General features: G+C 45.6%; 1 protein-coding gene across 1 annotated transcript in view; it reads right to left on the bottom strand.

Moving 5' to 3' along the window:
- ZCCHC7 (zinc finger CCHC-type containing 7) overlaps nucleotides 1–23,149 on the bottom strand; it is an 86,436-nt gene that overhangs the window by 21,347 nt on the left and 41,940 nt on the right. The window contains exons 5-7 of the mRNA XM_088157373.1: nucleotides 9,695–9,738; nucleotides 8,425–8,550; nucleotides 7,302–7,472 (exon numbers count right to left, since the gene is read on the bottom strand). Coding sequence (XP_088013499.1) covers nucleotides 7,302–7,472; nucleotides 8,425–8,550; nucleotides 9,695–9,738 — 341 coding nt within the window. The remainder of the gene's footprint in view (nucleotides 1–7,301; nucleotides 7,473–8,424; nucleotides 8,551–9,694; nucleotides 9,739–23,149) is intronic.

Genomic DNA, 23,149 nt, shown 5'->3' with positions numbered 1-23,149 from the left:
AAATTGCCAGACTTTTACACCAAGTCCTAAATGCAGCCCTTTGAAAAAAAAAATTTCGGAGGAGGTTTTTGAGTCACAGAAGTGACACAATTGACCTGAGGGACACATGAAAGATGGTAAAGAGGAAAACGTGGATCTTTAAAACAAAATCTGAACATGGTAGTGGTCAGTAAGGCTCAGATCACTCTCTCGGGGTTTTTTAATGTTTTTACAAAATGTACAATATTTCTGACGGCCCCCGAGCCACCGGCAGACACGGAAATTGTGGCACTTTTTGCCATTTTGGTGCACAGCTACTGCAGCGGAGGGCTTTCACTTCTCTTTGGAACATTTGCCCTCTTATTACAACAGCTCTGCACTCATTTGAACAATTAGCAACTTGGTTTGCCAACCTTCATCTTAAGTACTTTAAAAAGAAATATAGTATTCCACGGCTTCTCCATAATATGCTGCAGCTGCAATTTCAAACACTGAAGCCTCATGACTACTTGCAAATGAGTACTATTAACATTTCTTTAGATTTCGAATAAATTTTTCACTCATGCCCAAATTCTTGCCTTCTTTTATTTTGCTGGAGCGTGTTAATTAAAAAAAACCACACACCACAACCACTATCTCTCAAAATAAAATCCAAGTTTTTGCCAGTCACCCTGTGGCACATACAGTGTGTTTTTCCCAGATGTGATGGAAATGATATTATTTATTATTCATTCCACAGTAACATAATTGTCTGTAGAAAAATCTACAATCTGTTCTGTGTAATGGTTTAACATTTCTCCTCTTATTCAAATACTGTGTGTAAATATTTGAGTTTTATATTAATATTTCTATAAAGGAAATGTGTGAAGGACATCACATTCTTCACCGAGGATCTGACAGTTTCTACACACTCAAGCTGTCTTTGAGCACAAACAAAAGGATTTTCCTCCTTCCCTAACTTAGCCAGGGTTCAGAGAGGCAACATACAACCACTCTGCAGCCTGTAAAAACATTGTGCCAGAGCTCTGAGCATCTCCCTCAGACCTGAGGAGGTTTCAGCTGTGCAGGACAGCTGTGCTGGTCCGGCTCAGGGGTAGCAGGCAGTTATTTATGCATTAGTTCTGGATAGTTTTCGATTACCACAGTGTGCCCAGGCTAATATGGTTGAACAATTGCAATCAGTGAGTTGTCCTATACTGGCAAAATGCCACTCTGTGGTATGACCTTTACTCACACGACTGCTGTTTAATAATCATCACCATCATCATAAAAATTAGTTTATTTTTGAATAATTGTTTGGTTGCATATTTTTTCTGCTCTGGACACAAAGGCAGCACTCTGAGCAAAAATCTGTAGCTCTGAGTGAGAACCACAGTTGGCAGAGCTCTTGTCAAAACCCTGGGAGAGACACAGTCCCAGCCCTTCGTGGTGCTGTCCAGAGCTGGGTTTGATCGTCAGGGACATTTTAAGAGTGAGGGAAAATCAAAAGAAGGTGGTGAGGGAAGGCTAAGTATATTTCTTCATTCGGGTGGTGACTCGGGGTAATACAGCTCAGCATTATGAAGTGGGGTACAACAGCTGAGGAGGGGTGACTGTTAAACAACAGCTTTTCAGAGATGATGCTTTTAACCAGGAACCTCATTACTTTGCATCAGCTCGGGGTTGTTGTCTGCATCTTATATAGTGGAATGACAAATACTATGATTAACAATTACTACCAAATACTGTCTCGTCAAATGAAGCAGAGAGGTTTGCTATGGAAGAGAGCATAGCCAGACACAGCCACTGCCAAAACCATGCTTTTCCTTATTTATTTAAAAGAACTTAAGCATGAACGACCCTCGTTTAAAGAAAAACCCTTGTGGTACCCAGCCACTCTGGCAGCGTGATGAACTACATTAAAATAAAATTGCATTTATTTCCTGCCCCAGTGGTCTGACCTTACGTGCATTCAGATGTACCAGCACAAAAGGTGCCTACCCCATTGGGCAGTGGCGCTGCCGCCGCGCGGCCGCCGAGCACACGGGTCTGGTTTGGGGCATCCCACCCCTGCCAGGGAGCCCCCAGTCTGGCCTTTGCTGTCCCCTGAACCCCAAAAACTGCTGCCATTGTCCCACGAACCCCAAATTGCTGCCATTGTGCCCTGAACCCCAAATTGCTGCCATGGACCAAGAACCCCAAACTGCTGCCATTGTCCCCCAAATCCCAAACTGCTGCCATGGACCATGTCCAGCCAGCGTGGAGGGACCATCACTCCTGCCTGAGGCTGGCCCAGTGCAGGGCTCCATAATGGGAGAATCCAGGCTGGGTGCTGCACATTTTGACCCATATTGAATTTTATCAGGTGCTAATTATTGTTTTACCAGAACAACGGCTTAATGCATCTGTTGTTTAATTCCCACTTCCCTATTCTCCGATGTGAACATCAAAGAAAATAAAACACTCAATCTCAAACAGCCCCTGACAGCAGACCGGGACTCGAGAGCTCAATAGACGAGGCCCTTGCCACCAGTTCTCATATTTCCACAACAATGAGCAAACACAAAACCGGCACTAAGCGGCCTTTGCTCCTTTCCGCTCCCCTCGGCCGGGCGTCTGCCGAGCGGGCCCGGGGCGGCGGCGCTGCGGGGCGAGCGGCGCGGGGCGCGGATTAGCCCCGCTAACGGGCGAGTGCCGGCCGGCACAAACCCCGCACTGCAGCCGGCTCGGATCGCCAAAATGCACGCGCTGACAGCAGACCGGGACGGGCCCGCGGCTCCCCGGGAGAAAATGTAGCTGTGATGAGTGACAGGGCTTTCAGGAAATATGTTCACAATCACAGACAGTGAAGGCCATGACCTAGATCGTTTAAGAGCTTGTCTTGTCAAATTATCAAAAGCTTCTTCGTCTCTGAATAAAGAGTGACATAAGTGAGTGTCAGAAAGCTGCAGGCTGACAAGCCAAGCATACAATAACAGCATGCACGTCACATACTTGCCGAACACCGCCACGGCTAGCGGCAAATCTTAATGAGAGCGCGGCTGGCCCAGGAGACTTGGGTCCCTGCTGGCATAGCTACTCATCTCGCAAAAATCCTTCAGCTCCGAGTCAGTTATGGTCTGACACGACGACTACAATTACTAAACACAACTTTTTAACAGAATCCTCTGGTGCTTTGTCAAAGAGGCAGCGGCTGCTTGGAGCTGCCCCGCTGCAAGCCACCACAATAAAACAAAAGATTTGCCAAAACACACACTTTTCATCACCTCCGCATGGGAACTGCCGCGGAAAACACACAATGCTTCCCTTCAAAGCCGCTCCTGCACGAGCAGATGTCGAGACCTCTCCCCACGCTGCCGGGGCAGACAAAGCTGGGGCGCTGCTGGTGTCACCCTGGCCCTGGGCACACGGCCACACGCTCGCCCTGGGCTGCATGGCGACAGCCAGAGGTGTGCAGGCTGCGGAAGGACACCGGGCAGCTGGGGACAAAGAGCAGACATGGTGCTCTCCGCCCAGGAGAAGTGGGGCACACGGACGGCAGCTGCCCCTGTGGGATGGTCCCAGCACCTCCATCCCAGCCCACAGCACCGTGCCACAAACAACAAAGGCAGAAGGAACCTCCCCGGAGAGAAGAGGCCAGTGGTGGTTTGCACGCCCAGAAAGTTGTCAGAACATGCAGAGAAGATGCCAGTCGAAGCACCCAGCTGGTTCATGCGAAGGAGTGCTGACAACAAGGGCATTTGGCCATTAGGACAGGGCATCAGACACTGCACCTGGGCCTTGCTGTCTGCCAGCTCCTGGGAGACTCCATCCAGCTCACTGAGCACCTGCATGCTGGTTTTCCCACGTATACAGGGAGACCTGGCCCCCTCTCCCTGCTACATCCCCTCATCATGGAGTCCTCGTCCCACCCCTGCTGCTGGCAGGCGAGGCTGACACCAACCACAAGGCTCCTGACACCCACCTAACTGCCACTGAATCAGTCAAAAGCAGCTCCTTTATGACCCTCCCAAGGAAACCATGCCAGGCCAGGCTGCTTCCAGCACACCTCCAGCTGAGAGGACTCTGTGTGCTCTCAGTGCTGTCTCAGGAGAAGAGACTGATCTGGCAGATCATAAATGTATGCCCCTAGAATATTTTAAGTAACTTAGAATGTTTCCTAACCAAACTCGAGGAAGCACTTTGAACTGCCTCACATTCACTTCTGGACTAAAGTGGAAAGTCAGTCCGACAGACTGTGCACAAGAGCCTGTTCTGCACCCACTGTGTTACAGTAAAAGGGAATAAACTTGCTGAGGAAGACAAATTACAACTTCCTTTGAGTATCCAAAGCATTTCATAACATATATTTGATAACAAGAAGATTGGCATTTCCCTTTTTTAGAAGGAGTTGAATGGGAAAGACAAGCAGTGATAGCTACAAGTTACTCCTGAGGAGATCTCAGGTGGACACAGGAGAAAACTTTTCAAGATGAGAACAATCATCTCTTGAGAGAAGTGGAAGATTCCCCAGAGCTGGACACTCTTAGAATTTGTCTGGGCTATCCTGTGTAGACCAGGCTTTTGTCAAGAAACACTGGGGATGCTGATCAGATGATCCATGAAGTCCCTTCCAACCTGGGGTTGTGGGGTTCTGTGATTTCTCTTCCACGAACTGCTCCCATTTCCTCTAGAAGCAGGGCAGATCTGCATGCCTCAGTAAGGAGCCTCCAGGTCTGCTGCTGCCCCCACAGAGTTACCTTGGACTGCCTCTTCCCAGCCTGGCTTCTACTGCCTTCCTCAGGTCTACTGGAAGAAAGGATGAACAACTGATCCCTCACCACTGTCTCCCATGGCAGATGATTCTGAAGCTCTTTAGAGACCCTTCCCTCTGTCACCTCCCTTGCAGCCTGAGGAGTTGTGGCCATGCTAAGGGATACAGAAGACAGAGACCAAAGCTGTGCCCAGGTGCCCCTGCTATCCTAACATTCCACCAGCATTTTTTTTTTTTTAATTGTGAAGATTAAACTGATTTTTTTTTGTGGAATCGTATCTAATAACTAGAATCTGAGTCCTGAACAGTAATATGCAGAACCTGGTATTCCATATGACAAGATGGGATTATTTTACTTTACATTTATTGTCACTCAATTTCAGCTGCCATTTTATTGTGTTCTCCCTCTGATTCTTACAGTTCTTGGGCAGTTCTGCACAGCTGGCTCACAGCACTGACTCTGTAAGTAATTCAGTCTTCTCAGCAAATCTTGTTGCCCCATTGTTCACCCTTTTCCATGTCACACTAGCATATCCCACCTTTATCCTCTTACTCCATGCCTGTTTAGTTTGCTTGAAAGCTTTTGGTCAGGAACTTTGTAAAACGCCTTTTGGAATTTGTAGACTATGTCAACTGGATCATGTTTACACACATGCTTGTCAACCTGCTCCTTTGAAGAACTCCAGAGATCCCTGAGAACTGGGATTTCTTTTACAAAAGCAGCCTTGAATCACCTCATGTATATTATATTTTTACACCCATCCTAACATGCCACCACCATGGTTCCTGCCCCCTGCCTTGGTGCACACGTGCAGCTGGCAGTCTGGGACCCCCCAGCTCTGCTGGGACATTGCCTACACGCTGTCCTTGCCTTAACAACTCAGTTACCACCCATGCACCAAGCAGGAGGTGTCTGCTGTCATCACTGCCTGGGCCATTTCACCCTCATGCTCCTCTCCAGCTTTTGGGCAGTTGTTGCCCAGTTTTGGAAATAGGCTAGCACTCACAGGTTCTCTTCTATTTGGCAACTTCTCTGGTGCTCCCCTGCACAAAGTAAGATTTCAGCATGGTAACATCCCTGATTTCTTCTGCTATGAACATCCCAGATGCCAAAAAATACCTTTAGGCCATCAGCAGCAACCTTGTCCTGTCCAAGCGTTCCCTTAGTGTCCTGATCACCTGTTGGCTTCACAGGCGTTCTGCTCTGATCTCAGGAAAGATTTACTGTTGGTTTTGATTCCTTTGCCTTTGCTCTGCCATGCCATCTCTCTCTGTGAGGACTGGGCAGGTGAGCTCCTGCCTTCACACAGGTGAATGGCACAGACAGCCTCACACCTCCCATGCAGGAGTGCACAAGAACTGCCCCAAGTTTCAAAGCAAAACCTTTCTGATTTAAGGAGGACCTAAATGAGCAGAAAAAATATATGCTGTGATGTTCCTAATAAGCTGCACGGCTCAGGTAGGATTTAAATGCTTATATGATAGAGCACTCATGATTCTTTAAAGAAAAGAACAGCAGTTTATAAGAACTGGTGTCATAAAATATGCAAAAGAGAAAAGATGCCAAAGAAAAGATGCTTCATTACAGTTTGCAAATTTGTCTTGCTGCCTACCAGAATGAGGGTGCAGAAATGTACAATCCACATTCTTTAAAGGTATTGTGGGCACATTAGCTATAAGCAAAAGTACATCTGGAACAAATTCAAATATCATAAGAAATAGCAGGTCCCAAATATGCCAGTTGTGCTTTGCACATCTCACGTACCACTGTGACATATTCTTTGACCAAACAGAAGAAGTAAAGGCAGGAGGAAGACATTTAGGAAGAGATTCAAATATTTCTGGGTTTCAAAAAATCCAGTGTTTATAGAATCCCACAGGCGTATTTGGAAAACAAACACGTAGGCCATACCTATAGATAGAAACTGAAGTGTGAAAGTATGCCAAAATTATCGCAGTTTGCCTTTTATCCTTTTTTTTTTTTGCTTAATTCAAGAGAAAAGATTATCATAAAAGCTTGACTGCTACATATAGGACTGAATTTTAGTGACATATAAAACCACAATAACGTAATACAAGATGAAAGAAAGAGCCTTTGTTCTCCCTCTACTTTTCTTCTATGCTTTACTTTAGTAGATCTTGTCAAACTCAAAGTCTTCAAACTACTTCCAATAGTATTTTCACTGATTAATATCTAATCATAGTGAAAAAAACATAGACCTAGAACTCCTGATGCATCAGAGTTGCTCTTTACTTCTTGCTGGTACATTTGCAGATGCTGCGTCTGCTGATTTCAACCTCCCTACACCTTTCATTCCCCAGGAAAAAGGACATTTTTGTCCACCTCTGCTAAACTGAACCAAACTAAAGACCAAGTGTTGACAAAGCTTTGGTTTGTTTTCTTTGAACCATTCTCCATGTAAACTCTGACAGTGTAAAGTAGTGACTAAACACAGCATTTTCATACGCTAATACAAACAGGCTCTATGTAAAATCAAAGAAATATGACGAGATTGTAGCACTGTAAATTGAGGTTCTGGCAGACACCAAGCAAAGCACGGCTGATCTCTGTGCCAGGGGCCATACTCACATCAGCATAGTGGCCCTTCATGTCGCAGCGGTTGCAGTGTTTGTTCCAGTAGGCTCTCTCCAGGCATTCCTTGAAATAGTGCCCGGGCAGGCAGCAGTTCAGACAGAAACGTGCTGGGCAGCTGTGCTGCAGATGGTCTCTTCCTGCACACAGACAGCAAGGGGGAACTTTCTGTGGACAAACAGAAACAGAATCACGGTAAGTGACAGTGTTCCAATAGATCCCTCCAGCTCTCCTGCCCTGACACGGGGTGGGCACTCGGCTGGCATCCCAACACACAGTTCAGCACTTGGGGTGACAAACAGAGCACACACACAACTATTCTGAGGCCAAACCTGTATCTCTGCAGAGGCAGTGAGTGTATTTCCCCCCGAGGGTTGTGTGGAATGTGCTCATTCTGAGTGTCCTCGTGGGTAACAGCCCCACGGACTGAGGGTTTTACAGATTCTGTTATGGGGGTTGGTAAATCCAGGCTGTCGTGCAATGGCTCCCACCTGACTGACTGACTTTTAAACCTCTAGCCACAAGACACACTTTTGGAATATTTGGCATCTACCTGAGCTTCTTAAAGCCAGCTCCAGTTTTGTCTTGTCCACGGTTTTTAACACTGTTCGTATCATGGCTCATTATACTTTCTGCTTTCACTTTACTAAGGCTGTATTTCTGATTCCATAGATTCTCCTTGTTGAAAGTACAATTGAGAAATATTTAACACTTACTGACTGTTTTAGCATACGAAAAAAAAGATGTTTCTGCATGGCACTTGATACTTTTTTTTTTTGTTCAGTTTACAGCCACATGGTTTAGTGGAAGTTGTTCCTGCCCAGGGCAGGGAGGGTTGAATGAGTTAATCTTTTAAAATCTCTTCCAATACAAACCATTCAATCGGATTCTATATGATATAACTTTGCATATTTTTCTTTTATAAAAACAGTAAAAGCAATGACATCACCAAACAGAGGGATAATTTTATAAAGTAAACTGCTCTTGTGCAAGCTGTCCTGCAAGTCAGAGCACTGCCTCAAAGAAAGGGTAAAGCACTCAAACAATGATTCTAACAGCAAGCACAAAGGTATATGAGGAAAAGAGCCAAATGTTCAAATGATTTAAGCGTTGCATTTACCTTCGGAGTGGGACAGTTCTTGGACAAATGTCCTCGTCTGTGGCAGTTCCTACAAGTAACATTTTTGGCAGCTGAGTAGTACCGCATGCTGCTGTGCCTCACGCCCGCATAGTTGGAGATCTGTGCCTGGTGAAACAGAGAGAGAAATGCATTTACCACTTGAGATTCTGTGCTTTGGGAACTGGGAATTATAAAGGTCACTGCTGGCAGTGATCCAGCAGAAATCTAATGTTTCACATGTGCAGTTTACACATCCAGGTTTGGAATGGGTAATTCTGTTACAGAGAAACCTGCATTGTCTGGAAGAAAAGTTCTTGTTTGAACTTCCGTTTCAGGACATTCTGTTTTGGTACTTAAAACTGCAGATGTGAAGCTTTCCCTGAATTAACCAAGATACTTTTACACACTGTGCTATGTCAGGACAAACTGCAATTTTCTCCAGATCACAAATATAATGAACATCAAATTGCAAATGCAAGTTACATATTCCCTGGTGCACATTAAGGCAAACTGCTTGGACAAAGTACAATGCTATACAAGTCTGGATGAAATCTGCAATTTGCAATTGTAAAGAAAGACTTAAAAAGGAAAAAGAAAAAAAAAACACAACAAAACAAAAAAAGAGAAGCTGGAAACAACTGTGTCTCTCCCAGTGACCTCACACAGACTTTCTGTGTAGGCAGCCAGAATTGAAAATCCTATCTACAACTGGCATTGCCTAGTAAAAATCACGAGTTTAAAAAAAATACATGAAATTTTGGATGAGTGAACAGGAGAGGTATAAAAATACTATTTCTCCTCAAGGAAAGAATTTGTTAATGTCCCTTGATTGTATCAGCTGTAGTGGACATTGGAAAGAAAAAGGGAAGGAGCTGGACACAGCAGCTGAAGCTGACTCCTCCTGGATGCCCCAGCACTCCAGGCTGCAGTGTCCCCCGTTGCCCCTGCACCGAGCCCGGGGAGGCTCCACACTCTGCTGGCTCCAGGCTGCCTGGAAGGGACCAGCCCGCCCTGAAACAGCTCTGGGGCTCCAGAGACACCAGGGAGGAGGAGCTGGTGTCCGCCTTGCCCAGTCTGTGGGAGCACTCCAGCTCTTGGCATCCCTGTCCCTTCCTGCCTCTATGCCAGCCCCAACTCAACAACTGCTTCCTTCTGTTGGAGGACACTGATAATCATCCCACAGAAACACCACAGAGGGGTTTTTCAATCCCGTTTACTTTATAAGCAACACAAAAAAGAACTGTAGAAAAATTTGGTTGTCTTTATTTACCTCTAAGTCTTTATGAGAGATGGACCAGTTCACATCAATTTTTCCTGGAAAACAAAATTATAATTAATTATATTTAATTTATATGAATATTTTTCTATAATATATTCAACATGATGATTACTGCAGTTATTGAAACTGCTAACAGATTTTGAGGTACTAAAGCAGAGAAACTAGTTCCATCTTTGGTAAAGGAAAGCTACTGACCCACTGAGCACCAAACCTGTGTTACTCGAGTGTCAGCACAGGTGCAACTATTGGGAGGAGTTTTTCCGACACCACACCCTTGTCCTGACCTCTGGGGTTTAAATTCAGGTGGGGATTTAAATCTTCCAGAGGCATGGGCTCCAAACGTGCTGATTCCAGCCACTGGAGTTGTCCCTGCCTGGGTTGGTGGGGATGGCCAGCTCCAGCCCAGCAAGCCTGGGAGGGAGCACAGTTAAGTTAGTGCAGAGCAGACACTTTTCCTCCTTGTGAATTCACCAAGTCTGTGTCTACAGCCCTGCATCCTGACTGCTGCATGCCAACACGACTGAGCATAACCTCAGGCACCCAGACTGTAATCTGAGCAAATCTATTTCCAAACAGGGTTTGGTAATGTGCAATAAATCAGCAGGACACACTGAATTATCGACTGTCACGCCATAACCTTCTCACATGCAGCCTTTGGGCTGGCAGGAGTCAAAGGAAACAAACCAAGAAGGAAATGAAAGGGCAATAAGCTAAAGGGATAGGGATGCAGCTCGAGCTGTTAAAAATTCTGCATGTGAACACGGCTCAGCGCTCTGGCTGCACACACAGCTGTGCTCCCCCAGCAGCTCCTCGCTGCTGCACAAGGATCCACCTCAGCTCAGGTGCTCACCTTACCTGCACTTTACAGCTAACATTACAGCCTATGAGCAAATTAACCCTGCATGTTTGCCAGCTCTCAAATACAACCTGTCCCATCCCGATCCCACATCTGAATCTGAGGCATCCATATGACTTACACAAATCACAACATCATCACAATTTACAGACAGCAAAAATTTCTCTACTTTTGATTGTACTATTCATTTCCATTAGAAGGTGGATGACTAAAAATTAAAATGATATAATCTGTAATTTTATGTCTTCCTCTTCATTTACGGAAAAGGTCAGTAATTTCGGCTGAGGTGTGTGATGCAGTATTGGGATACAAGATCACTCAGGTGCTTTAGGGCACATTACCTGCTTACTGCTGCTCCTCATTCAACAGTCAGGGCTCACACCTGTTCTCACCTGAACAACACCCTCAAGTATTTTTATTTTCAACACTTGCTCATGCCAACGACTGTCACCGAGACATTGATAATGCACTACCTGGCCAGGTAAAAAAGCGATGTGAGTGATGTATGCCCCTGAGTTGTGGCACACAGAGTGACTGCCAGTGCCAGGACTGCAGCACCCACCTGCACTGTCCCCCAGCATCTCTGCGGATCTCAGGGGCACGGGTGGGACAGTGACACCCCACGGCAGGAGCAAGTTGTGGGGATACTCCAGAGAAAATCAAGCCTTTTGAGGCCTGATTATTAAAAGTAAGGAAGCACTGTCATATTTGAGTGCATTATTTATGGCTTTAATGACTGTTAAGGAAATTAATTCATAAAGAAAAGGGTATTTGTAATTCAAAGCTCTGCCTTGGCAGTCAGCACCACAAGTGCTGTGTTGCACAGAAATGCACATGCAGAATGGTCACAGATCAAAATTACCAGCGAATTAACTCCTGTTAATCACCAGGCATGTCCTTCCTGAGGGCAAACCAACCAAGTTTCTCTTCTTCACTGTCAAAATCCCCAGCTTCACAGGGGAAAACCATGATACAATGATTCAAATACTCCTAATACAAGAAGCTAAAACTGCTCCACTCAGAAAATAGATATAAGAGCTTTAATGCTGAATGAAATATTACAAGAAAATCTCCCCTTACTAAATCTGTTTGGTGATCTAAAAGTTAATTCTAATTCACAATAGATTGCATAAGGCTCTGCTTTCACACACAATAAATTCTTCAGACTGAAACACCTAGGGAGAGTTTTGCCTCTGCAACCAAGGTGAAATCCTGCTGCAGACACACAGAGAAAAATCTGCAACAATATTTCTCGCTGAACACAGCGTTATGCCTGGCTCTAGGTCATAGAATAAATCACAAAAGTCTTATCCAACTGACAGATACTTTCCCTTCCTTCTGATTTTGTTTGGTTATTTGGGTGATTTAAAGTGTCCCGCAGGCACTGCCCGTGCCTGGTGGGTGGCTCCTGGCCACTCCTGCAGTGTCCTGGCCGCTCCCTTGGCTCCCCAGCAGCAGCAGCAGCAGCAGCAGCTTGGCAGGTTGGGGTCCCCTATGCCACGCTCTCTGCACCCCTCCCCTTCCTTTGCCACCTGGGTTTCCCTCCTGGTGGCTCGGCCTCGGGCAGTGGCTGTGCCCGGGGGCAGGTGGGCAGGTGGCACCCAGAGTCACTCGGGGTGGCCCAGGGGCCAGGCTGGGCTGGCCCAGGACGATGCTTTCCCAGCCGCAGAGCACGGCCGGGGGCTCCATCCCCGCCACACCTGGCAGACCCCTGCACCTGGGGTGCTCCAAGGGCAGCAGCACAGCACAGCGTTCCAGCCTGCTTTTAACGCGGGCATGCACACAGAACGCGCATTTCTGCCTGAAGGAACGGCTGTCATTGCTTTATTTTTGCATTTGCTTTAGTTTCATTTTTACTCTTCAGAGAACAGCAGTTCAAAGACTTACTGTGACGATCCCTGTCCAGATTTACCCCTTTTTTGGTGGGGAAGTTTCATATACAAAACTTACCTAAAGCTTTCTGTCAGTTAAATAAAACCAAGAACATCTTTGATATATTTGTGCTTTTAATTCTCCTCATCTTCGTTTGTTAAATGCTATCTCCTTTATAAGATTATATTAATTTCTACACTAAGTTTAATACTAAGATGAATTCCTGTACTATGATTATATATATTTCTATACTAAAAAAATACAACCGACTTTACTGTATAAACTTCTAGTATTTATACTTGTATTTGTACTATATATACTTGTATTTTTACTAACTTGTAATTATACTATAGACAATGGTGTTGTCAAACTGCAGACCAGGGAAGAGGAGGATGTAAAATACAAACTATTTGTATGAAAATGGAAGCCTTGCACAAGGTTCTTCCTTTATCAAGTACCACATTTTGGCTGTCCTCTGCCCCTGCACAATGGGATGAATGGCGAGCAACAGCTTTGCTTTTATTTAAAGAAAAATTTTGAAAGATCATTGAGATTCACATGTATCCTTCCACCAGCATGAAAATGTAAATTTCTGAGCAGCGCTCGGGGTGAAGCCAGATTTAGGACCACTGTTCAATGTGCATTCAAACCTCCCCTCTTTCATCCCAGACAGGGAGAGGAGGGGAGGAGGGAGAAGGAGGACCAGCAGTCAAAACCTGAAATTGCCCGGAGGGACAATCTGCTTCCACGGAACAAAACACTGAGTCAGAATAAACAATAAACGGTTCACAAAATTTCCTTATCTGCCGTGCTGCTCCACCAGGGAGCCAGGCAGCTGATCAGGCTGCCCTGGCCAGGCAGGGCAGGGCACTGCTGGGCATGGGCTGTGACCCCCTCCCCAAAAATCACACTCGTGTTTCACTCAGCAGGGCTGGGGGAAAACACATCCTTACACACGCCTGCCCTGCAAGGGTTCGTGTCATCACCTTCTTCAACAACAGACAGGCTGCAGAGCACAGACATCCAACTTTGAAAATAAAACACTAAATTTCCCAAAACAAGAAGGCAAGTGGTCATGTCCCCCTTCCTTCTAATTGGAAAATACATGACGAGAAGTATTTTACTTATTTTATTTTATGATCAGCCCAGTGAAACAGGGCACTTCAAGCTGTGGCACAATGATACGTGGCCTGAAGGGCAAACGCATTTCAAAGCTGGGCTTTAAAAATTGGATTTTTACTGCTAATTAGTATAGCATATTACAGAATAGAGAACTCTAATTATATTCCACTGTAAGATTTCCGTGGCAAGGACTGTTTCAGACATATCTCTGAACAATATTTACCATACCAGGACACAGCTTCTGCTGCTAGTGGAAGAGCATTTAAAAATTGTAAGCCTTAAAACCCCTAAAAATCACTAGATCTGTACGAATTTCACATTGTGACATATTACATATATCTGAAGATTCCTGATTGTGAGTGACCTGAAGTGATTCATGTCTTACAGTCATGCAGCTTGCTGTAATGAGTTTTACATTTTCTATGCCCACGTAGCCCTCCTCACAAGAGAAAAAGGAATGAGAGCGTGGCTGCAGGAACAGCCCTGGCAGAGGCAGAGGAATTTGGGTGTCTGTGCACCAGGACACACCTTTCCCTCCTGGCAGAGGTGTTTCCAGACACGGGGGTGTGTGCAGGGCCCTGCCTGGGGCTTGTGCACGTTTCTGTGTGTGCACACCTGTGCTTGCACACCTGACACGATGGACAAGGGGCAGGTCCTGCTTGTGCTGGCAGAAACTCCCACTCGATGGAATTCCAGGCCCATGCCAGCAGGGACCCCTCCCCGCAGGAGCTGCTCGCTGGCCGTGGGGCTGCAGCCCCCTCTGCACAGCCCAGCTGCCCCTTAGAGAGCAACAGCACCAACCCTGGGGTGCTGTCCTTGGACATTTCTAGGGATTGCCCATCTTCTCCTTGATAACATAAAAAATTATTTACTTAAAAGCAAAACACCTGCTGTTTAATGGAATACCTGTCAATATCTCTTTAAGACAGCTTTAAAAGAGATCTGGAAGTCCCACAGGGAAGTCAGTCGATGGAATTGTTGACAGAAGTTCAATTTGAGACATTTTCTCATGGCAAAAAAAGGCTCTCTTGCCTCTCCCCTTCATACTAAAATTATGTATGTGCCAGTGATGTGCACATGTTTTGGCAGTAGGGAAATCCCTGCAATGCTCTATTTTTAGCAACTTTTATCTGCCGTTTTTGAAGAGCATCACAAAATCCAACAAACAATACTCGACCCATTTTGAAAGTAATTAAAATGTAAGCACTTGACTGAAGCAAAGGCTGAGTTGGCCAAAAGCAAACCAGAGTTCAAACAGAAACAAACTCACACACCTCTGAGCAGCTCTGTAAAAGTGGGAACCCCCCTCCCAGGAGCTGCAGAAGTTACTTTAAACAAACTTGTGCAGCTCTGAGCCATGGGGGGAGACTCAGGCATCACTGCCAGAGAGAAAAGGGCTGGCAGTTGGGTAGGAGTGGTGCTGTAATCCCCCAGCAGCGTGGCTGGGCTGGGGTGGCCACTCCAGGGACACCACAGGCCACAGGGCACGGCACAGAGAAGCTCAGAGCACCTCACCAGGCACAGGTGTGTTTTTGGTGTTAAAGCAGACATTAACAAATACAGAAATCACTGCCGTGTCAGAATATCCTGCTGATGGCACTCGGGTCCCTGTACCACATTTTGGCCCTGTACCCCATTTCTGTGCCACACCACCTCTCCAAAGACCCATCCTGCACGCCCTCCACACGGGTGCCCTTCCATGCCTCCCTCTGCTCCATTTATTACAGCAGCTCTGGGTGGGTAGAGCGCCTCATGGACCAAGTGGGAATAAAAATCTGCAGTGAGCAAAGCAAAAGACAATTCTGTAAATCTTATTTTTGTGGAACATAAGTACCACCAAACCGCTGAAATGCAGGGACACATGCTAAACATGAACACGTAGGGTGCCCTTTCCATTATGTAAGTATGCATAATTTCCTGTCTGTTTTCTGTCTGTGCTGTAACACTGCTTCCTTCAGCACTGGCCACTGCTGGCCATGTTAATTCACAAAACTCAGCGGCTCATGATTTTCAAAGCTTAGCGCAACATTTGCAGAACAAAGTAGGTTTTTCTCTCTTTTTGGTGGGTACAAGTATGGGGACCACAGGAACAGTTAAATTCATGGCATGGTTGGTCTACCACACAGTCGGGGGAATTCTTTAAATAGAGCCTGTCACTCTCTTTGCCCATCAATGGGATTTCCTTCTCAAACTGCTGATTCGTTCAGGTACACAACAGAGGAAATTTCAGTTAACCTTTGTTTCACCCCGGGGAAAAATCTGTCTGAAAAGTATAAAGTGAATAGATTAAAAAAAAAAAAAAAAAGAAAAAAAGAAAGAAAAGCTGCAGGGTTATTCTTCCTAGTGTTCACAGCAGTCAAAGTTAAACAGAGAAAAGGAGGCAAACATGAACATTTTATTCCCACCAGAGAATAAGGTATAATATATGATTTAGAAATCCCATTGTCTATACTGTGATTTCTAATTTAGAGAAGGAAAGGATGAACACAAATCTATTGTTCTCATCGGATGCATCAAGATTTCACTTTTTGACTATTTTCTATATGACTGAAAAGGGAATAATACTTTACTTTGAAGAGAAACTCTTTTTAGCTATTTGATTGAGTTGTCTGAAATACCTTTTAGATTCCAGTAATCCTTGGTGAAGAGAAAAATAATAAACAGTGACTCAGAATTACATGTGAGAAAATGAGGACAGGGACAAAACCAAAAGTACAGTAACAAAATAAAGGGAAATTTCAGGGCACGTTACTGCCAAAAACGTCTTAGACTGGTCTAAGTTAATTGTAAAAACCCCCGTTTTGAGATAGAATTGTAATTTCAAAACAGGAATAATACTTTTCTGGTGTCATTCCTCTGACAAGGTGCCTGCAGCGTTTGCTGTGGTGACACACGGAGTTACTGCAGAGCTCTGCCCAGCAGGCCTCTGCAGAACAGACAGACGGACAGACGGACAGACAGGGAGCTCAGGACCTGAGCCCCAGTGCACAGACATGCTGAGATGCCTTTTGGGGTCAATAGGTTGCCAAGAATTGCTGCAGCGTCACCGAGACTATTCCTGTGTTTGGGGGGCTGTGGTTTGGTCAGGGCTGCACAAGCCCAGCCCAGGCAGACCACGGAGGGTGCCAGGGCTGTGGGGAGCCTTCAGCTCCTCCCCAGATGGGGGAGAGGGGTGTCCGTGTCACTGTCAGCTGTTGGAGCCCCCAGCCCAGCCCGGGCACGGGCACTGCTCTGGGATTTCCGCGGATCCCCCGCGGACCGTGGTGCTTGGGTGACTGCTGAGACACGAGCCAGGGCAACACCCTCACTCCACTCCTCACCATTCACACGGGATCAACAGCTCTGCTCCTTTGCCAACACACTGCATCCTTTTTCACCAGTACAAAATGGATGAAAGAGAAACATAAATTAAAAAGAGACAACAAAGTCCACGGAACCTCACTCTTGTGGTGTCTGATCTGCCAAAGTCCCTGTGGCTAAAAGAAGCCGTGTAAGGTATGTGCCAACAATGTGACGTGTCTCCCTGCAATGAAATCCAGATTTAAAGCTTCTTGGAAATTAATTGCTTCTTGGAAATTCAATGCTTCAGTTGAATCACAAACCTAAAACCATTCACCAGTAGCTGCATCCTGGAGAAACAGCACGGCTCTCTTGATGCTGCCATAAACAATAAAATAGGGAAATAATCCCTGAGTTGGAATAATATTGATGTAGATGAATATCTGAAATTTGTCAGGCTTAATTGGGGATCTTAACTTTTTCTCTGAAATTCCCAAAATCTTTAACCCAGGAAAAAATAAATCACATTTCAATGCAGGCTGAGTGCCAGTCTTTGGGTATGGGCCAGAATTTTGGTTCAACTTTCTTTCATGCTGATAAATGGCCCATTGGGCAAAGGCAAACTAAATCATCCCAGCTCTGGTGATACCTTCCCATCCTCTCTCTCAAACCAGGCTCCCACAAACAGCTCTTGGAACACAAGGAGGACCAACAGGGTGCCTGGGAGGAGACAGACCCAAAACAGCTCTGAAGGTGGCAGTTCCCAGCACCTCCATCTTCTCCAGGGAGGACTCAAAAGAGCTCCAGACAAAAGGACTCCCAAAGGGCCTGGTCAGAATCAGGATGTGGGAAATTGCATTGCTCTGAGAACAGAACTGCAGTTTGAGCTGATGCCAATATGGAGACATGGAGAGGATCAAATTCATAGTTTTCCATTTTGATCCTCCTGATGATGATGGCAATAGGAATCACAAGCAGGAAGTTCCCAAAAATATTCATACTGAACAGAATATTTCTCCAATTCAGGTAACAGAAGGTAACACCACCTCATAGATTTCCTATCCATCTGTTTTAGGAAATCTCTCTATCTGCCATGCATCCTGGGTGCCCCTAGACATTAAGTGTTCTCAAACTTGAGCTTTCCAGGAAAAGAGAGGAGTGATGCAGTGACACAGTACTCCTGACACTGCCTGGAAACAAGATGCTGCTTCACCTGAGGATATGCAGCAGTACAGGTGCTCCCTTGAGAAGAAATCTCCAGCATAAGCACTCTGCTCTCATTTGGTCTTCCTGGGCTTTCATGACCTCATCACCTCAGGCAGATCCTTTAGTCCATCCCTGGAACAGTTCTACAGCAGGAGGAGTTGGAAAGATCTTCTCAACACCTTGGCCATGGCTTGTAAAGCATGCACCACGATGGTGCAGTTGGTCCAGGGAAAACCAGTGGGTCCTAGCACAGACGATGCTCTGCCCTCAAACTACCCCTGCAGATATTTGGAACCTGAAAGCACCAAACAGCAGCAGCATCTGGTGCCTGAGGGTCACACATCCTGAGACTGGTCTCACTTGGGCTCTGTGGGGTGGAGATTGTAACGCTGCAGAGAATGAGAAAGTACACAACGTCCTTTTCCATTGCAGTGCTGATTTTTGGGTGTTGCTTGGTTTCACATGAAAAAGAGATCCTTTTCCTGGGAACAGAAAACAACTGGAATGGACATCTCCTCAACACTAGTCTTCTGCTCACAATAGAGACCAGTCTTTCAGGAACATGTAATTCTGTACTTAGAGGCACAATTTTGAGGTGATGATAAATGAAGTGGCCTTGCCAAAGACCTGCTAAATCTCACTGACTACAACAATTCTGTCTTTGCAGCAAGGACCACAGCAGAAAAGATGTCATTCTCTTTCCATCTTTCCCTTTCCAAAGAAAAGTGGGGGAAAGGAAATGTTGTCTCTGTAATCAGCAAATAGCAATTCTCAGTGAGAGAATTCAGTTTTTGCTTGTTTAAATTTTTTTCAGTGCTGCAAGGAGATAAAATGAATCTGAGACCCCAATTTCATCTCTGTTTCCCGTGTGTACTGGCACAGCCGTCTCCACAGTGGGGTGCAGACACCTCGGGAGCAGGGAGAGCATTCCACTGCAACATGGGAAAAAAATACCTTTTTTTATCACTAATAAATAAAACAAAACAGTTTTTAAAAATAGTGTATACTTGATCTTTCTCTCACTATTTTTTACTTTCTATTTCGTGCATGCCGTATAACCGCAATTGACACTTCAATGGTGGGGTCAAAAGCACCTCCTACAATGCTAAGACACACTTATTTATACTTTGATCATTTGAATCTATGGTTTTGGTTTCTCTTCTGTTTGTTAGGGCTTTTCTTTTTCTCCTTTTTTTCCTTACACAGATATCAGAGCAATAGGAAAATCCTTTTCACTGCCCCCAAAAAGCAACTCGTATTTTAAGTACATTGTTCTAATTACCAAAACTTTCTTCCTTATCTACTACATTTAGGTTCTCTAACAATATGAGGTGATCATGCACCTGAGGAGCTTGGTCAGTGCTCCTCTTGCCCAGGTGCTGCCAAGCAGGAGGACGGGAGGGGTGTGATCAGCACAACATCAATCCCAGTGTGTGCTGCTCAAGTGTTTTCACAGCCTGTGATGTGCCCGAGACACAGAACACAGGGATCTGGAGAGTTCACAAGTCTATACTTGATTTTAAGCATTTGAATTCAGAGATTTTAAAAAGCCTTTACTGAAAATGAATCCAACAACAGCAGTACTGAATAGTTAACCTGCACAAAATTACTTCTAAAAAAAGCACTTAGCACATTTAATTTGACTTCTTCCTGACATCAGTATAAATGGAAGGCATATTATATGCTAGCTCTTCCTACCTAAGTTCAAATACTGCAGGCCTCAACTTTTTGCTGTTCTTGTAAGAAAATGTTATGCACTTCATATTTATATTTTTTCCATTTATTTTATAATGTTTTGCTTGATTAAAGCTTCTTATTTTTTGTTTCAATGGTGATTTTTAAGCAGCAGTATTCATTAAAATATGCAGTTATTTAATTCAGATCAATTACTTCATGTGACTGAGCTGAATTGAATGTGAAATATTTGTGTTAGTCCAAGAGAGCTGATGCACATCAGAAGTTGTGATTTAAGTCTCTCCTTTCTGATAAAGACTCAATCATCTGAACACTTTTGCCTGTGTACCTCAGGTGAAAGTCCCCTACACTGCAGCAGAATCCTGCTTCTACTGAGCAACTGACTAAATACAGTTTCTATATCACAAATCTGGGCAATAACCCCTGAAATCTTTGATTCAGGTTTTCCCCCTTCATCTGGACAAGGGGAAGGGATGTCTGACTCCATGACTGAATCCATGACTGAAGGGCTGGTTGCAAAGTGGATCCTGCTTCTACCTAGCAACACTGGGTAAAAAAACAACCAGTTCTATCACCGAAAAAAAATCACCAAGGCCTCATTTAAAATGTGCAATCAACCAAATTTCCTGAGCAGGGTGGCAGCTTGTCAGTCCTTTAAACAAATAATGCAGACACTCTCTCGAACTCGCACCATCCTTCCCTGGGCTGTGGGTAGGGAGGAGGGAGACAAGAAAAGCAATGGAACACAAGATCGATGTTCCTGTGCAGCCAGGGCACAGGAGCCACCACAGCTCACAGGGATCAGTCCTGCTCCTAAAGCCTGGCTGGGCTGGGAAGGGGGAACGTGGGGCTAACGTTGGGACAGACACCCCTGAAGGGAGCTGGCACCATTCCACTCTGAAGATCCCAACAGACGGAGCAGGCTGTGAAGGAGCAGCAGCAGGAGAACACCCCATGGCCCCACGGCCACGCTCCTGCTGACAGCCTGCCCCTGGGCAGGAGGGGACCAGGGAGCTCCCCAGGGCTGCCCAGACAAGCCCTGTCCTGCTTGGCAAGGCTGTGTGTTTGGGATGACCCCAAACCAGGATGCTGCTGCTGCTGTGGGCTCACCCAACTCTGCTGACACAGACTGCTCCAGCTTTGGTGCCACACTCAGCCCAGGATCTCCACCTGAGCCTGCAGGAAGACACACCTGCTGGTAGCCCTGCCTGTGGTGGGGCTGGGCCAGCACTGGCCCATGGGGTGAGGAGCAGCATTTCAGCCTGTGGCTCACGGGAGCTCGCCAGCACGCAGATGAGCAGGCAGTAAAACCACGACCATTCCTGGTTGTGTCAGTGTGAGCTGCCACAAGGGCTGGCCTTGATGCCACTTGCATGTGGTTTAGGAAAAATAATCCAGATATTAACTGCCAGTTAAAAACCAGAGTTACAGATTTCTTCCCATACACTTACCTACTTAATTCAGGGCAAGACTAGAGGCAGGAAACTCCCAAAATGTTATGAATTCTGGGTGGCAGTAAGGACCTCTGATGAGTACAACCTCAAACAATTTTCTTTCAAGTGCTTGACGTATAAGCAATAGAAAATGCTGGGATGCTCAAGTCTGCATCTCCTTTTGCCATTAGTTAGTGATTCAGATGATTCAGTAGGAGTGGAATCAGACATGTATTTTGCATGTACTACACAAGTCTGAAAATCAGATATTCATTTTCAAAAAAATGAGAAGAAAGTACATTTGAGATGCATTATTTCTGTACTTGCTTTCATTTACATCTGTGTTTGTATAAGATCAACAAAGTCGATGATGCACTAGGAAAGATGTGATAACATTATTATTATTTTTAACAGAGGTGCAGAAGGAAGCATAAGGGAAAGATAATCTGCAATTTTTTACCCAGCAGATCTTCAAATGGTTTTAAAAAATGAAAATTTGTTATAAATATAAAAAGCCACCTACTCAACATAAATGCAGGCAAGTAAACACACTATTTAAAGCAAACAGACTGCATCACTCACCAGCAACATTAAAAATCTGGAAAACAAGTGGGCCAACTATTTAATCTGAGAAAGGAATGCACAGCTAGCCTCCCTCTTTTGGAAATGTAAAGAATGATAAATTCACTGGTTGCCTGAAAAGAACATATCTCAGGAGCGGTAGAAACACTGATTTCCTTTTTTGCCATTGTCTCTGACAACACGCTCTTTGAATTACACACCTGCCTCCAGCCTTCATTATTTCTGTTTCATTATAATGAAGATTATACTTTTGACTTCCAAGGCTGCTTGCTTTGACAAAGCCCTGCAAAACCTCCCTTTCCTTTGCAATCTGGCAGTGCCATAACAAAAACCACAAACAATTCTGCCACAAATAGGGTGTTTTACCCATAGCACCCTACCCTGCCACCACAAAAAAAGGAGTGCTGTGGAGAACCCAGGTGTCATCCCTGCAGGTGCCACCACTGTCACTGACATCAACAGGAGCGCTCAGATTGGAGCATCTCAGTGACCGAGGCAGGGAACAAACCAGTGGAGAATGGGAGCTGCTTCATCATAGACAGCATTGACACTGGTAAAGATGTCCAGAAGCACTGAAATATCCAAAAGGACCATTTTAAAATGAAAATATCCAATTTTTAAATGAAATTCGAGTCATATGGTAGCCTGTGTGGGGACTCCCTGCGTGACTGACATCACACAAATGGCAACACTGTGAAGCTTCCGTGTGGCCCTGTGGCAGGCAGTGCTCCTGTGGTGACTGATGGGGACAGAATGGCAGTGACACAGCAAAGGCTGGGTTGTGGTCCCTGGGTGAGATCCCCTGGCTGTGATCCCTGTGATCCCTGGGTTTGATCCCTGTGATCCCTGGGTGATCCCTGGATGTGCCCATCACCCTCAGGCCCACAGTGAGGCCTGGCTGGCACCCACTGGCAGTGGAGGTGCTGTGGGTGTGCAGGGGCTGGCAGCTGGCACAGCTGGATCTGGGCTGGATATTGGGCAGCACAGCTGGATCTGCACCACACAGCAGGTGGCACAGCTGGATCTACTCTGGACACTGGGCAGAACAGCTGGCTTGGCAGCACAGCTGGTTGTGTGCTGGATGTTGTGTGGCACAGCTGGCTCCACATCTGCCACTTCCAGACCTGCCCCAAGGTACCAGGTGCCCTGGACTGCACCCAGAGCTGCTCTTTGTGGCCACGGCTGCTGCTGGCACAGGCTGAAAGATGGCTGCTGGGCACCAGTCAGTTTTCAATGCTGACCTCCTCGTGCTTTTACCCAAGGCTTCTGTTTGTATTTGCTCTTTCAGAGAGCATTTCACTTGAGTTACAATTACCAGCACCTATGACTTCAACAAAAAATCAGTAGGGCTGCTGCTGTTTAAAAAGAAAACAGCATTCAACTATTTTGTCAGAACACATT

This window comes from Sturnus vulgaris, chromosome Z (assembly GCF_052056855.1).
Source record: "Sturnus vulgaris isolate bStuVul1 chromosome Z, bStuVul1.hap1, whole genome shotgun sequence".
NCBI lineage: Eukaryota > Metazoa > Chordata > Aves > Passeriformes > Sturnidae > Sturnus > Sturnus vulgaris.
The sequence above is the reverse complement of the archived record's forward strand: the minus strand, read 5'-3'. Positions and strand labels throughout refer to the sequence as shown.